This window comes from Artemia sp. Qi Xiang Cuo, chromosome 11 (assembly GCF_049724085.1).
Source record: "Artemia sp. Qi Xiang Cuo chromosome 11, ASM4972408v1, whole genome shotgun sequence".
Classification (NCBI taxonomy): Eukaryota; Metazoa; Arthropoda; class Branchiopoda; order Anostraca; family Artemiidae; genus Artemia; species Artemia sp. Qi Xiang Cuo.
In genome coordinates, this window is record NC_142804.1 from 40,809,802 (window position 1) to 40,826,121 (window position 16,320).

Consider the following 16,320-nt stretch of genomic DNA (forward strand, 5'->3'; position numbering starts at 1 on the left):
ACACACACACACGGAGGCAGACACAGAGACACACACACAGAGACACACACACAGAGACACAAACACAGAGACACACCCAAAGAGACATACACACAGAGACACACATGTTCCTTTAGTACCTACGCAATTAGGCTTAAATGAAGATATTTATGCAGAGTTTCAACTAGCTATGGCTAAGTTTGCTAAAGACAAGCTATTTTCTTGTGAAAACACACAAAATCAGAAAAAATGTTCAATGTTCCTATAGTACCTACACAATTAGACTAAAAATGAAGATATTTATGCAGAGTTTCAACTAGCTATGGATAAGTTTACTAAAGACAAGCTAATTTCTGGAGAAAACACACAAAATCAGAAAAAATGTTCAATGTTCCTTTAGTACCTACGCAATTAGACTTAAATGAAGATCTTTATGCAGAGTTTCAACTAGCTATGGCTAAATTTGCTAAAGACAAGCTATTTTCTTGTGAAAACAAACAAACAAAGAAAAAATTTTCAATTTTCCATTATTACATAAGACATTAGAATACAAAAGAAGATATTTATGCAGAGTTTCTACGATCTATGGCTAAGTTTGCTAAAGACAAGCTATTTTCTTGTGAAAACACACAAAATCAGAAAAAATGATCAATGTTCCTTTAGTACTTACGCAATTAGACTAAAAATGAAGATATTTATGCAGAGTTTCAACTAGCTATGGCTAAGTTTGCTAAAGACCAGCCATTTTCTTGTGAAAACACACAAAATCAGAAAAAATGATCAATGTTCCTTTAGTACCTACGCAATTAGACTAAAAATGAAGATATATATGCAGAGTTTCAACTATCTATGGATAAGTTTGCTAAAGACAAGCTATTTTCTTGCGAAAACACACAAAATCAGAAAAAAATGATCAATACTCCTTTAGTACCTACACAACTAGACTAAAAATGAAGTTATTTATGCACAGTTTCAACTATCTATTGCTAAGTTTGCTACAGACAAGATATTTTCTTGAGAAAACACACAAAATCAGAAAAAATGTTCAATGTTCCATTAGTACCTACGCAATTAGACTAAAAATGAAGATATCTATGCAGAGTTTCAACTAGCTATGGCTAAGTTTGCTAAAGACAAACTATTTTCTTGCGAAAACACACAAAATCAGAAAAAATGTTCAATGTTCCTTTAGTACCTACACAATTAGACTAAAAATGAAGATATTTATGCAGAGTTTCAACTAGCTATGGCTAAGTTTACTCAAGACAAGCTATTTTCGAGCGAAAACACACAAAATCAGAAAAAATGTTCAATGTTCCTTTAGTACCTACACAATTAGGCTTAAATGAAGATATTTATGCAGAGTTTCAACTAGCTACGGCTAAGTTTGCTAAAGACAAGCTATTTTCTTGCGAAAAAACACAAAATCAGAAAAAAAATGTTCAATGTTCCTATAGTACCTACGCAATTAGGCTGAAATGAATATATATATGCAGAGTTTCAACTAGCTATGGCTAAGTTTGCTAAAGACAAGCTATTTTCTTGCGAAAACACACAAAATCAGAAAAAATATTGTTAGGTTAGATTAAGTTAGATTAGGTTAGGTTAGCCTACGTACGCGCGCAGATAGGTTAGGTTAGGTTGGATTAAGTTAGGTTAGGTTAAGTTAGGTTAGGTTAGATTAAGTTAGGTTAGGTTAAGTTAGGTTAGGATAGGTTAGATTAAGTTAGGTTAGGCTAAGTTGCTAAGTTAGCCTACGTACGCGCGCGTACGTAGGCTAATCTAGCCTAACCTAACTTAATCTAACCTATCCTAACCTAACTTAACCTAACTTAATCTAACCTAACCTAACTTAACCTAACCTAACTTAATCCAGCCTAACCTAACCTATATGCGCGCGTACGTAGGCTAACCTAACCTAATCTAACTTAATCTAACCTAACGATATTTTTTCTGATTTTGTGTGTTTTCGCAAGAAAATAGCTTGTCTTTAGCAAACTTAGCCATAGCTAGTTGAAACTCTGCATATATATCTTCATTTCAGCCTCATTGCGTAGGTACTAGAGGAACATTGAACATTTTTTTCTGATTTTGTGTGTTTTCGCAAGAAAATGGCTTGTCTTTAGCAAACTTAGCCATAGTTAGTTGAAACTCTGCATAGATATCTTCATTTTTAGTCTAATTGCGTAGGCACTAAAGGAACATTGATCATTTTTTCTGATTTTGTGTGTTTTCACAAGAAAATAGCTTGTCTTTAGCAAACTTAGCCATAGCTAGTTGAAACTCTGCATAGATATCTTCATTTTTAGTCTAGTTGTGTAGGTACTAAGGGAACATTGAACATTTTTTCTGATTTTGTGTGTTTTCGCAAGAAAATAGCTTGTCTTTAGCAAAATTATCCATATGTAGTTGTAACTCTGCATAGATATCTTCAATTTTAGTCTAATTGCGTAGATAATAAAGGAACATTGATAATTTTTTCTGATTTTTTGTCTTTTCACAAGGAAATAGCTTGTCTTTAGCAAACTTAGCCATAGCTAGTTGAAACTCTGCATAAATATCTTCATATTTAGTCTAAGTGCGTAGGTACTAAAGGAACATTTATCATTTTTTCTGATTTTGTGTGTTTTCACAAGAAAATAGCTTGTCTTTAGCAAACTTAGCCATAGCTAGTTGAAACTCTGCATAGATATCTTCATTTTTAGTCTAATTGCGTAGGTACTAAAGGAACAGTGAACATTTTTTCTGATTTTGTTTGTTTTCACAAGAAAATAGCTTGTCTTTAGCAAACTTAGCCATAGCTAGTTGAAACTCTGCATAAATATCTTCATTTTTAGTCTAATTGCGTAGGGACTAAAGGAACATTGATCATTTTTTCTGATTTTGTGTGTTTTCACAAAAAAATAGCTTGTCTTTATCAAACTTAGCCATAGCTAGTTGAAACTCTGCATAGATATCTTCATTTAAGTCTAATTGCGTAGGTACTATAGGAACATTGAACATTTTTTCTGATTTTGTGTGTTTTCGCCAGAAAATAGCTTATCTTTAGTAAACTTAGCCATAGCTAGTTGAAACTCTGCATAAATATCTTCATTTTTAGTGTATTTGTGTAGGTACTATAGGAACATTGAACATTTTTTCTGATTTTGTGTGTTTTCACAAGAAAATAGCTTGTCTTTAGGAAACTTACCCATAGCTAGTTGAAACTCTGCATAAATATCTTCATTTAAGCCTAATTGCGTAGGTACTAAAGGAACCAGTGTGTCTCTGTGTGTGTGTGTCTCTGTGGGTGTGTCTCTGTGTGTGTGTCGCTGTGTGTGTGGGTGTGGGTGTTTGTGTGGGTGTCTGTGTGGGTGGGTGTTTGTCTCAGTGTGTCTGTCTCTGTGTGTGTGTGTGTGTGTGTGTGTGTCTGTGTGTCTGTCTGTGTGTGTGTGTGTGTCTGTGTGTGTGTCTGTCTGTTTGTGTGTTTCTGTTTGTGTCTGTGTGTGTGTGTGTGTGTCTGTGTGTGTGTGTATGTGTGTCTCTCTGTCTTTGTGTCTGTCTCTGTGTGTCTGTGTGAGAGTGGGAGTGGGAGTGTGTCTGGGTGAGTGTGTCTGGCTGTGTGTGTGTCTGTTGGTTTGTGTGTGTGTGTGTCTGTCTGTGTGTGTGTGTCTCTGTTGGTTAGTCTGTGTTTGTGGGGGTGTGTGGGTTGGTGTCTGTGTGTGAGTGTCTGTGGTTGTGTGTGTGTGTGAGTGTGTCTCTGTGTGAGTGTGTGTATGTGTGTGTCTGTGTGTGTGTCTCTGTTTGTGTGTCTCTGTGTGTGTGTGTCTCTGTGTGTGTGTGTCTGTGTGTGTGTGTCTCTGTGTGTGTGTCTCTGTGTGTGTGTTTCTGTCTGTGTGTGTCTCTCTCTGTGTTTGTGTCTCTGTGTGTGTTTCTGTGTGTGTGTCTCTGTGTTTGTGTGTCTGTGTGTGTGTGTCTCTGTGTGTGTCTCTCTGTGTGTGTGTGTGTGTGTTTGTCTCTGTCTGTGTGTGTCTGTGTGTGTGTGTCTGTGTCTGTGTCTCTGTGTGTGTGTCTCTGTGTGTGTGTCTCTGTGTGTGTGTCTCTGTGTGTGTCTCTGTGTGTGTGTCTCTGTGTGTGTGTCTCTCTGTGTGTGTGTCTCTGTATCTGTGTCTCTGTGTGTGTGTCTCTGTGTCTGTGTCTCTGTGTGTGTGTCTCTGTGTGTGTGTCTCTGTGTGTGTGTGTCTCTGTGTCTGTCTCTCTGTGTGTGTGTCTCTGTGTGTGTGTCTCTGTGTTTGTGTCTCTGTGTGTGTGTCTCTGTGTGTGTGTTGTCTCTGTGTGTTTGTCTCTGTGTGTTTGTCTCTGTTTGTGTCTGTCTGTGTGTGTTTGTCTCTGTGTGTGTGTCTCTGTGGGTGTGTCTCTGTGTGTGTGTCTCTGTGTCTGTGTATCTGAGTGTTTTTATCTGTGTGTGTGTGTCTCATTGTGTCTCTCTGTTTGTGTCTCTCTGTGTGTGTGTGTCTGTGTGTGTGTCTCTGTGTGTGTGTCTCTGTGTTTGTGTCTCTGTGTGTGTGTCTGTGTTTGTGTGTCTGTGTGTGTGTGTCTCTGTGTGTGTGTCTCTGTGTGTGTGTCTCTGTGTGTGTGTCTCTGTGTGTGTGTCGCTGTGTGTGTCTCTGTGTTTGTGTCTGTGTGTGTCTGTCTGTGTTTGGCTGTGTGTGAGTGAGTTTGTGTGTTTTTCTCTGTCTTTTTGTTTGTGTCTGTGAGTTAGACTCTGTTTCTGTGTGTGTGGGTCTTTGTATCTGTGTGTGTGTCTGTGAGTGTTTCTGTGTGTTTGTGTGTCTTTGTGTTTGTCTCTCTGTGTGTGTCTGTGTGTGTGTGTCTCTGTGTGTGTGTCTCTGTGTGTGTGTGTCTCTCGTGTGTGTGTGTGTCTCTGTGTCTGTGTCTCTGTGTCTGTGTCTCTGTGTGTGTGTCTCTGCGTGTGTGTCTCTGTGTGTGTGTCTCTGTGTGTGTGTGTCTCTGTGTGCTGTGTCTCTGTGTCTGTGTCTCTGTGTGTGTGTCTGTGTGTCTGTGTGTCTGTGTTTGTGTCTGTGTGTCTGTGTGTATCTCTCTGTTTGAGTCTGTGTGTGTGTGTCTCTCTCTGTGTATGTCTCTGTGTGTGTGTCTCTGTGTGTTTGTCTCTCTTTCTATGTCTCTCTCTGTGTCTCTCTGTGTGTGTCTGCTGTGTGTGTGTCTCTGTGTGTGTTGTCTCTGTGTGTGTGTCTCTGTGTGTGTTGTGTGTCTCTGTGTGTGTGTCTCTATGTGTGTGTGTCTGTGTGTGTCTCCGTGTGTGTGTGTGTCTGTGTGTGTGTGTCTGTGTGTGTGTGTGTCTCTGTGTGTGTGTGTCTCTTTGTCTGTGTGTGTCTCTGTGTGTGTGTGTCTGTGTGTGTGTGTCTTTTTGTGTGTCTCTGTGTGTGTGTGTCTGTGTCTGTGTCTCTCTGTGTGTTTCTCTCTGTTTGTGTCTCTGTGTGTGTGTCTCTGTGTGTGAGTGTCTCTCTGTGGGTGTCTCTGTGTTTGTGTCTCTGTGTGTGTGTCTCTGTGTGTGTGTCTCTGTGTGTGTGTCTCTGTGTTGTGTGTCTCTGTGTGTGTGTCTCTCTGTGTGTGTCTCTCTGTGTGTGTGTGTCTCTGTGTGTGTGTGTCTGATTGTGTTTCTGTGTGTTGTGTCTCTGTGTGTCTGTCTCTGTGTGTGTGTTTCTGTCTGTGTGTGTGTGTCTGTGTGTGTGTGTGTCTGTGTGTGTGTGTGTCTGAGTCTGTGTATGTCTGTGTGTGTGTCTGTTTGTCTGTGTCTGGGTTTGTGTTTGTGTGTGTGTGTGTGTGTGTCTGTGTGTGTGTGTGTGTGTGTGTCTCTCTGTGTGTGTCTCTGTGTGTGTGTCTGTCTGTGTGTGTGTGTCTCTGTGTGTGTGTCTGTGTTTGTGTGTCTATCTATGTTTGTGTGTGTGTGTCTGTGTCTCTGTGTGTGTGTGTCTCTGTGTGTCTGTCTCTGTGTGTGTGTGTCTCTGTGTGTGTCTCTGTGTGTGTGTCTCTGTGTGTGTGTCTGTGTCTCTGTGTGTGTGTCTCTGTGTGTGTGTCTCTGTGTGTGTCTCTCTGTGTGTGTGTGTCTGTGTGTGTGTCTCTGTTTATGTGTCTGTGTGTGTGTGGCTCTGTGTGTGTGTCTCTGTGTGTGTGTCTCTGTGTGTGTGTCTCTGTGTGTGTGTCTCTGTGCGTTTGTCTCTGTGTGTGCGTCTCTGTGTGTGTGTCTGTGTGTGTTTGTCTCTGTTTGTGTCTCTGTGTGTGTGTATCTGTGTATGTGTCTCTTTGGGTGAAACAGTTTGATTCATTTTAGGCGATGATTTTAGAAAACAAAAGCAGAACTTTTAAAATCACAACAACTGAAGGTCAGTAAATAATTCCTTTGGGGGGCCCGGGGTGGGCCTGGGGGGGTCGGGGTGGGCCTTTGGGGGCGCCGGTGATCCTTTGGGAGCTTGGGGGCCTTTGGGGGGCACAGGGAGGGCCTTTGGGTGCCTGGGGGACTTTTGGGGACCGGTGGAGGGCCTTTGGGACCCCGTTGTTCCTTGGCGGGGCCCGGGGATGGTATGGGGGTGGAGGGGGGGACCTTGGGGGGCACAGTTTGTCCCTTGATATCGTGGTTGGCCTTTGGGGGGCACAGAGAGCCCCGTTGGGTGCCTTGGTGAGTGGGGTAGTACAGTGGTCGGAGGGTGGGACAACGTGTGTGGTGTGGGAGCTCGATGGGCATTTGGGGACCGGTGGAGGGCCTTTGGGACCCCGGTGGTTCTTTGGGAGCTCGATGGGCCTTTGGGGGGCCCGGGGATGGCATTTGGGTGTCTGGGTGGGCCTTTGGGGCGCCGGTGGCCCTTTGGGAGCTTGGGGGGCCTTTGAGTGTCCGGGGGGGCAGTTGGGGGCCTGGGGGACATTTGGGGACCGGTGGAGGGCCTTTGGGAGCTTGGGGGCCTTTGAGGACCGGGGGCGGCCTGCGGGGTGGGGGTAGGAGGATGGGAACCCTTTGGGGTTGGGTTAGAGGACCTCACAACACTGTTCAAATGAAACTTGTGTATTATAACGACCACACTCAAATTCTCTTCTAAAATCTCTTCAAAAATCTTCTTTTAAAATGTCTCTATCTGTTTCGCCGAAATAGTTCCATAACCTGTCTAAAATGGTTTCGCCCAAATAATCCCTAAACGCAAATTCAGCGTGTTCCTTTGTTATTGGCATCTCTGCGCTAACGCATTTCAAATTAATAGGAAACCTTTTCGCGCCCTAAAACAATTCATCGCTAAGATGTTTCTTGCCTAATTGTTTCCATGGCCTTTGGTTATTAATATCCTTTGGAGTTCGACCAAAAGAGTTGTTCCCGAGGCAAAGACATTAATGATTTGGATCTATTCCTGGAGAAATGTTTCTAGGCGAAAATTTTTAAAGTCTGACAGATGATGTCATTGATTGATTGATCTGTCAAGAAAGGGGAAATTAATTTGTTGTTTCTAAGGGGAATTATTGATTCACGATAGGTGAATTGAGGTCGACAGCACAGGTGTTCCACGGTCGAGGTTGTTGTTGTTGTAAGTGCACGCTCTCAGCGAATGTCAAGGTCGTTGTTGTTTTTGTTGACACACTTTGATTACGCAATCAAGTTCTCAGAAATTCACTTCCCCCTCGAGTCCTAGATCAATAACATTGTTCCCGTTAGAATTCAATGCGCATGTGCAACCTTCGTTCCGGAGTTATTACACATAGAAACATCAAATAAATCGACCTTGGAAAAAAGAGGTTATTGACCCCATTACGCAATCATTCTCCCTAGGGAGGCTATGCCCTTATTTGGACCATAAACCACGTGGTGATCGTGGGAGTTTTAAAAAAAAGTGTCCGGATCGGGATTCGAAGGGGTGGTGTAATCGTGGGAGTAACACCCCCTCTTCTACTACAAAAGCAGATAAGAGTAATACTTTAGTTGTGATCAATACTGAGGACTACGAATCAAAATTAAGAAGTTTACTAAAGGATGAAAAAACATACAAGAAGCTATCGTATAATCCAACAGACTCTTTTACAAATAAGTTTAAGAAAAAATTGAAGTGCTTAAAGGATGAAGGAAAAATTACACCTCAACTCTATTACAAATGCCTGCCACGCAGTTCCTTGTGCCCTAAATTATATGGACTTCCCAAAATTCATAAGCCTAACCTACCATTACGACCAATTGTGTCAAATACAAGGTCACCAACAAGTGTTTTGAGCAAGTGGTTAGTGTCAATCTGTAAACCACTTTTGTCTAGACAAATTTTGCATAATAAGAATTCTTCGAATTTAGTTGAAAAACTGAAAAAAGTATACATTTCTTCAAGTTTTTTGCTTTCAAGCTTCGACATTGTATCAATGTACACAAATACTGATGTAGAAGCAGCCGAAACTCTTCTAGAAGGAAAGCTCTTAAGAAATTTGGATTTGATTAGTGGCAAAACAGATTTAGATGTTTCTGTAATTATGTATTTAGTAAGTTTGTGCAATAAGTTCTCTTATTTTTTTCAATTTAGAGGGGAGTATTTCAAAAAAATAAATGGTTTACCTATGGGGGCCCCTTTATCCCCTTTATTAGCTAATATTTTTGTGGAGAATATTGAAACAATTGTGTTAGATTCATATTTTTTAAAACATATTTTCTGGGGCCGGTATATGGATGACATTATTTAAGTATGGGATTATGGGGAGGAGGAATTAAAGGGATTTTTGGAACATCTTAATTGTTTAGGAGGGGATTTAAAGTTTACCGTTGAATTGGAAGAGAATGGGAAACTTCCTTTCCTTGATGTTCTTCTTTTGAAAAATCAAAATAGTCTGGATTTTAAAATTTACAGAAAACCGACAAATAACAATAGATTTTTGTCTTATAGTTCCGGTCACGCTCGCCAAGTAAAAATTGGTTTGATCATTTCTTTAACTGATCGGATCTTTAGTATTTAATCTCCAAAATTTGTTGAGGAGTTGTCTTTTCTAAGGAAAATACAAATAAGCAACATGTATCCAGAATGGTTAATTAACCAGACTTTTTCAAAAAGAAGAAAAAGGTTTCTAGAGATTTCTAAGGAAGTCTTGGAGACAACTCGGGAGAAGGATGTTTTTTGTTCCTTACCATATGTTCCCGGGCTAAATGAACAACTTAAAAGAATTTTACAAAGCAATGGTCTAAGGGTAGCTTTAAAGAGTAATAATACTTTGGGTAGTTTTCTAAATTCTGGGAAGGATCTAACTTCATTGGGGCAACAAAGTGGGGTTTATCAGATCCCATGTACTTGTGGAAGCTCATATGTGGGACGTACTAACCAGAGTTTGGAAATGAGATTATTACAACACAAAGATTCTATTTCTTCGGCTTTAAAGCAAGATTCTAAATCTGAAGATTTCACTTCAGCCCTTTCAGAACATATTTTTAATTTTCCAGACCATTTTATTTTGTTCGAGAATGTCTCTTTGATTTCTACTGATCGAGGTTTAAAGCAAAATTTTCGTGAAACTCTTGAAATAAAGAAAATCTTATTCAAGAATATTGCTTTGAATCAGGATACAGGTGAATTTGGGCTGAACTCTATATATGATAATTTATTAAAATCTGACAGAGTAAAGTTCAATTCACCCAATATAGTTAACCTTCGTCAAAATGTTATGCCATTGAACGCTAATGAACCGAATCCAAGAAGGTCAAAGAGGCTAGCTTCCGCCTTTGCTTTGAAAAGGATTAGAGATTCAAACAATATGTAGTGTTATTTGATTTAGTATATAAACTTTTGTTTTAAATTATTTTATTTTAGTTTTACTACTAATGACGGTCACTGTATATGTGACCGAAATATCTGGTATTTTTGTGAATTTCTATCACTGTTATAAAAAACACTATCTATTAAAAGGATTTTATCCCTATTTGAACTTTTATTTATCGTCATGGAAAGGCAGTGTGGTCTCCGAAATTATCTACGTCATATTTATGAGAAAGTAAGAATGGCAGAAGAAGCAGCCCGACGTGGTGACACGAGAGCTGTGTACCGCCTAACTAAAGAAATCGTTGGGAAGACCAACATACAAGAAGGACCAGTAAAAGGCGAAAACGGAAGACTGCTAACCGATCCAGATGACCGAAAAAATAGATGGGCGGATTACTTCGAAAACCTTCTCAATCGCCCGTCCCCTTCTGTTCCACCAGATATTCCGGACAGCCCATTTTTGGATCTTCTCATTTATGAAAACGAGCCAACGGCGGACGAGATCCTTTCAGCCTCGAAAAAGCTGAAGAATGGAAAATCTCCGGGTAGTGACCGTATATCTGGAGAAATGGTCAAGTCATCAATCCGCAGGTCCCTTTCAGTGTGGCTAGTCTTTTTTTCCCTCCTCTGGCAAAAAGAAAAAGTCCCAAAAGACTGGAGAGCAGGAACCATTGTTAAATTGTTCAAAAAAGGAGACGCAACAGTCTGTGGCAGTTACAGAGGCATCAACCTCCTCTCGATACCCAGAAAACTCTTCTGCATAATCATTGTGACAAGACTTCAAGCTGCCTTAGACCCGCATTTACGCGAGGAGCAACATGGTTTCCGACCAAAAAGATCTTGCGCCGATCTGATATTCACACTGCGGACCATGCTTGAAGAATCAAATGAATGGAGACAACGTCTATATTTATTGTTCGTCGATTTTGAAAAAGCGTACGACTCAATAGACCGTCCAATACTATAGAGGATCCTGATCTTCTATAGTATTCCTGAGAAGCTTGTTTGCCTTGTCATAACAATGTACGAAGACACGAAGTGCTGCTTGAGAACCTCCAAAGGAAATAAAAGATATTCCAAAGTGATGATAAGCGTCAAACAAGAACGGGTATTGTCTCCATTCCTCTTTATTCTCATAGTGGACTATATATTCAGGCAAATTGATGGATACGGGATCAAAATTGCAGGCAGACTAGTCCAAGATCTCGACTTTGCAGACGATGTTGGATTGATGGAGAAAGACAAAAGCAAACTTCAAGACTTTTTATGCAAGTTAGCAGAAAGAGCGGAGCAGTTTGGGTTACATATCAACGCCCCCAAAACCAAAGCGATGTCAACCACTAACTCACCGATGAATATTCAGCTGGGGACTGAAAGCATAGAGCAAGTCACTGACTTCCGATATCTTGGCAGCACCGTCTCGTCTAGTGGCGACTCCAAAAAAAAACTGTAAACACGAAGAGTACTTGCACGCTTAGCCTTCTAACGACTTCGAACTGTCTGGATATCTGTGAAGTAAACACTCCAGCCAAAAGTGCACCTTTACTTACGCTCCGTCATTTTGAACCTTACGACCGCGTAGGAACGTTTAAACATAATAGATGAACTAGAAAACCGACTCACTGCATATGATAACAACGGTTTTTGATATATCCTGAATATCAGCTGGAAGAATAGGATAACAAACATAGAAATTCGCCACTACACAAACCAGCCTGATGTCGCTGATGTAGTCAGGCAACGAAGATGGCGCTATCTTGGCCATGTTATCCGTATGCCAGGATCGAGACTACCGAATATGCTTCTCCAGTGGCAACCAGATGGCACGCGTCGGCGAGGAAGGCCCAAAAACACGCTTCACAGGACATATGAGCGGGACAGGAGAGCCCTTCACGCATCCTTAATCCCAGAGTGGGAGGACATTTAGGCCGCAGCTCATTTGCAGGATGATTGGAGGCTGTTAACGGACGCCCTGTGTGCCTCTGGAGGTATAGGAGGAGCTAAGGTCTAAGGTAAGGTCTTTTTAAAACTTTAAAACCATCTACCCTAAATCATTAATAACATACGTACGGTCGATTCGTTTCCAATTAAAAAGATTACTAGCCCCATTTAGTCATTAGTTATAGAACAGTCTGTAATGGTAAGAGAGGACAGACGGGATGGTTTTAGTTAAGAGAGTTTTAAGACGAACTAGGCACGCCATCCTGCTCAGATGTTTGAGGAGGATGGATTAACCAATATCCACAGAACTAGGTGCTAAGGGTATTAGGGTATCAAAGGAAAGAGTGAGCCAAAAACATTTTGCATTAGTCAGATTCGTGGCGTAAAAACAGAAATGACAAAAAACAAAACCAGATTTTATGAATAGTTAAATAGCAAAAACTAGCATTTCAAAACTAATTTCTAATCAGAGCATGAACAATTTTACTTATTCATGCTCAGCATGGTTTCAGTGTTGCTGTTGCAACACTGGAACTCCTCAAACGTAACTTTAGAAGCCCTATTCCTATTTACGCTGAAATTATTGCAAAATTTTTTTTTTTTGTGTAATCAATGTCCTTTTCCTGATGTTAGATATTGGAATAAGGGCCTTTCTTAAAATCGATCCTAACAACTGCCCCAACAGTGTGTTTACTTTTTAATTGGAAATAGACATTAAACTTTAGAACAGCTGAATATAGCTTCAAAACGTTTTATTATTTTTATGTTTCCAATTAAATATACAGAGAGGCGTAAATGCACACAGATTCAAACTTTGGTTGGGATATGGAGGAATATTTAAAACATTTTCAAACGGTTTGTGGTAGCGAACTGAAGGTAGGGAGCGACCTGGCTTAATAGTAACCGAAACTCTAAAAAACAGAATTTTGATACCAATAGATACATCTAAAGAATTAGATTTTTATGTTGATTTCAAATATATAAGGTTTATCAAGTTTAGTCTTATCCATCAAAAGTTAAGAGCCTGAAAAAATTTGTCTTATTTTCGAAAAAAGATTGGAACAACCCCTAAAAGTCATATAATCCTAATGAAAATCACACTATCAGATTCAGCGTATCAAAGAACCCTACTGTAAAGGTTTCAAACTTCGATCAACAAAAATGTTGAATTTTGTATTTTTTTTTGCCAGAAAAAAGATCACATATGCGTGTTTACTTTTTTTTCAGGGGTGATCGTATCGATCCAGTAGTCCTAGAATATCGTGAAAGGGCTCATTCGAACGAAAATTAAAAGATCTAGTGCCCCTTTTAAGTGACCAAAAAATTGGAGGGCAATTTGGCCCCCTCCAACGCTCATTTTTTCCCAAAGTCACCCGATAAAAATTTTGAGATAGCCATTTTTTTTAGCATAGTCGAAAATCTAATTAATATGTTTTTGAGGATGACTTAATCCCCCACAGTTCCCGGGGGAAGGGCTGCAAGTTATAAACTTTGCCCCTTTTTTACATATAGTATTGGTTATTGGGAAGTATACAGGCGTTTTCAGGAGGGATTGTATCTGGTGGGGGGAGGGGTTTATGTGGGACGACCTTTCCATGGGGAAAGGGAATTTTCCATGAAGGGGCGCCAGATTTCCAGCATTATTTAAATACGATCAGAAATTAAATAAAAAAAAGTTTTTTTCAACTAAAACAAAGTAGCAAACTTAAAATGAACAGAAATTATTACGCACATAAGGGGGTTCGCCCCCTCGTCAATACTTTTCTTTTTACGCTAAAGTTTTTTATAGTACTTTCAAAAGAGCTATTTGTTCTAATTAAACGGCCTTTGTGATTCAGGGGTCATTCTTAAAGAATTGGAACACAATTCCAACTTTAGCGTAAAGAGTGAGGTATTGACGAGGGGGCAAACCCCATCATATGCGTAATAATTTCTGTTCGTTTTAAGTTTTAATGTTGCTCCTCACTTTCAGTTGAAAAAACTTGTTTTTTATTATTATTTAATTACTAGAAAGGGAAATATAAGCGATTATTAATGCCAAATCAAATTGGAATAGTAGTAAGTAATATGTGAAAAAATATGGATGTATTGAACCTTGTGCCAATACAAAAAAAAAAAAAAAAGAAAAAAAAAAAAAAAAGGCTGTTCTTTTACAGCCTTGCTTTACTTCAATTCTTTTGTATAATAATAACAACTTACATATTGCCCACTATACAACAATACAAGTGGAGCAATAGAAAATACACATAAATTATCTTGTTAGATAATTCATAAAGAAAAAGTTACAGTAAAACACGAAAACCTGTTCCTAATCTCTTTAAAAATAGAAATATTTTAGTCAGTAGCAATGGCCTAGTCAGGGCAGGCTCCACCTGGGGGGAAACTAGTATAGTTAAATATTCGAAAGGCTGGTATAGGACTACAAACAAGGACCTCCAACCTAGATTAGTTTTGATGGATGCGTGCCTTGCTGATGATTTCCAAATGTAAATCTTTTTAGAAAACATATAGACTAACACTGGATTTTCATTTGAATTAAATTGAAATTATTTGAGGTTTTATTGTTTAACTCACCTCATAAAGACCATAGTCCTGCCGTTCGAAGGTCATTGACAGGGTGTAATTTGTTGCAAGGGAAATTTTAAAAATTAAGCATCCAGGTAGGAGAACCTATTTTTCAATTTTGATTTGCTTTGGGGATATAAATAATATGACTCATAGGAGGTACACACCTGCCTTCACAAGACCTCGGGAGGTATTTTCGGAATTCATATCGCAATACCCACAAAATGTTACATATTTGGAATTTACAATGGACAATAAGCAAAAAACCTTTACTCCTGGGTCTATGGGGTGATGCTGAACCCACAGGTATAATTTAAAAAAAAAACTCAGGCAAAAAACTTGAAAAACCTTTTGGAAAATAGTTCCATCAAAAGTATTAGGCAGTTCAATCTATTAGTGAATTCGTACTGAAATATGGTAAATTCAAGTTAAACTGGATGAATTATCTGTTAAATAAGAATTCAATCGAAACGCGGTTATACGTATTTGAAACCTTCACATAGTTTTTCAACCTCTACAGGGCTAAAGGGGGAGGGGCAACTTTGAGAAAACACTTCTAAAAAAAATTGTGGTATTAATGGTGGAAGTGAGAACATTTATCCCCTTTGATCAAAGTAGAGCAGCTTCCAAATACTTTTTCCCAATAAAACCAACATTTTTTCCTTACAGACCTCAAATACAACAATTTAAAAGGGATTACCTTCAGTTACCCCTCTCCCCTCCTCTCCTCATTTTGGAGGCTATCCGTCTCGTAATTGGTCTAAGAATTATGTAGAGTTTTGACTGCGTAAAAGTTGTCACTATTTTAAAATTTCTTTTCTTCTTAACAAGCACTTTTTGCTACAAAAAGTAATTTCCCTTACTACGTTTTACCAAACTTTTTACAGAGAAAAGGGAATTTCAATTATATTCCTTGAAGTTCCACGATTTATATTTATATTCCGCGATCTTTTGTGTCCCCCAAAGGGACACACAAGACCAACCTTTAGGTGGTGAATCCGCGGAGAATGCGAGGGGGTACATAAAACCAAACTTGGGGAAGAGTACCTCTTCCACCTTATGTAATTTGTACTAATACAAGTGATCTTAGTACCTTTCCACGTAAGGCAATTCTGCATTTAGAAAGAAATTGGCTTACTCTAAGAGCTAGAAAATATGAAAGCATTGGTTATTCCGGCCAGAGTTAATCTTTGAATGAGTAGGGACCATAGTGCATAAACAGAAAAAAAAGAAAGCCTATAAATCCATAAATATACGTATGTCCCAAAAAGTGAAAAGGAAAAAAACACCCCATCCTCTTAAATGATCGTCTTATCGGTAATTGATTAGCTTATTTTATTATTAAAAAAAGGACTGTGTTTGACCACCACCATTTTGACCTTTAGAGAAACTTGTAACACTGTATTTTCTTTATTACATTAGTTTATTTGCTTTCTAACACTTCATTCACTTGCGCCCTATAGTCCGTTTAGGACTGAATTAGCTAGAGTACCACTCGTTTGGCACCTTCAGAAAAATCTTTTTTTTTGTTTTTTTTTAATGCTGACGCGACGGATGTCTCTAGTGAAATATAGAAGTATATGTTGGTATTGTTTATTGCACATGGCACTTCGCTTTGGCTTGTTCTTTGGCGGGTAATCAGTGGTGGCGACTGTTCGTCAATTTCTTTTATTTATGTCTGTGTTGTTTTTTTTCTCCCTGCACTCCCGGCCATAGAACCTTTCAGGTAAATATGGTGACGCATTTATCTTTTAGTGTTAACATATATTGTTGAATGAATTATTGAGTAAATCTACCTATCTATACATACATAAATATACAATTTCTACATAAGAGTATGTAATTTGAAACCTGTTCTCGGCAGAGCTTTTTGACGGTTTAACTGGACAGCAATTCCAAAAATCCTTGAAACCGAATTGTTTTCCAAATTGTTCACCATCTTCAAGTGTTTGGGGGAGGTTCTGATGAAGTGTTTCAGGCAATAATAAGGCACAATTACCACCAATGAGCATTAATGATCCCATGACAATCAGAGGTAAGGAAATAAATTCTTCTCCCTAAAAATATCAGA

The 16,320-nt window shown here is 39.2% G+C and overlaps 1 protein-coding gene across 1 annotated transcript in view; it reads right to left on the bottom strand.

Moving 5' to 3' along the window:
* The window catches only part of Balat (Beta-alanine transporter), a 169,140-nt gene that overhangs the window by 14,813 nt on the left and 138,007 nt on the right, over nt 1-16,320 (bottom strand). The window contains exon 12 of the mRNA XM_089097218.1: nt 16,101-16,306. Within this exon, the coding sequence (XP_088953344.1) occupies nt 16,101-16,306 (206 nt within the window). The remainder of the gene's footprint in view (nt 1-16,100; nt 16,307-16,320) is intronic.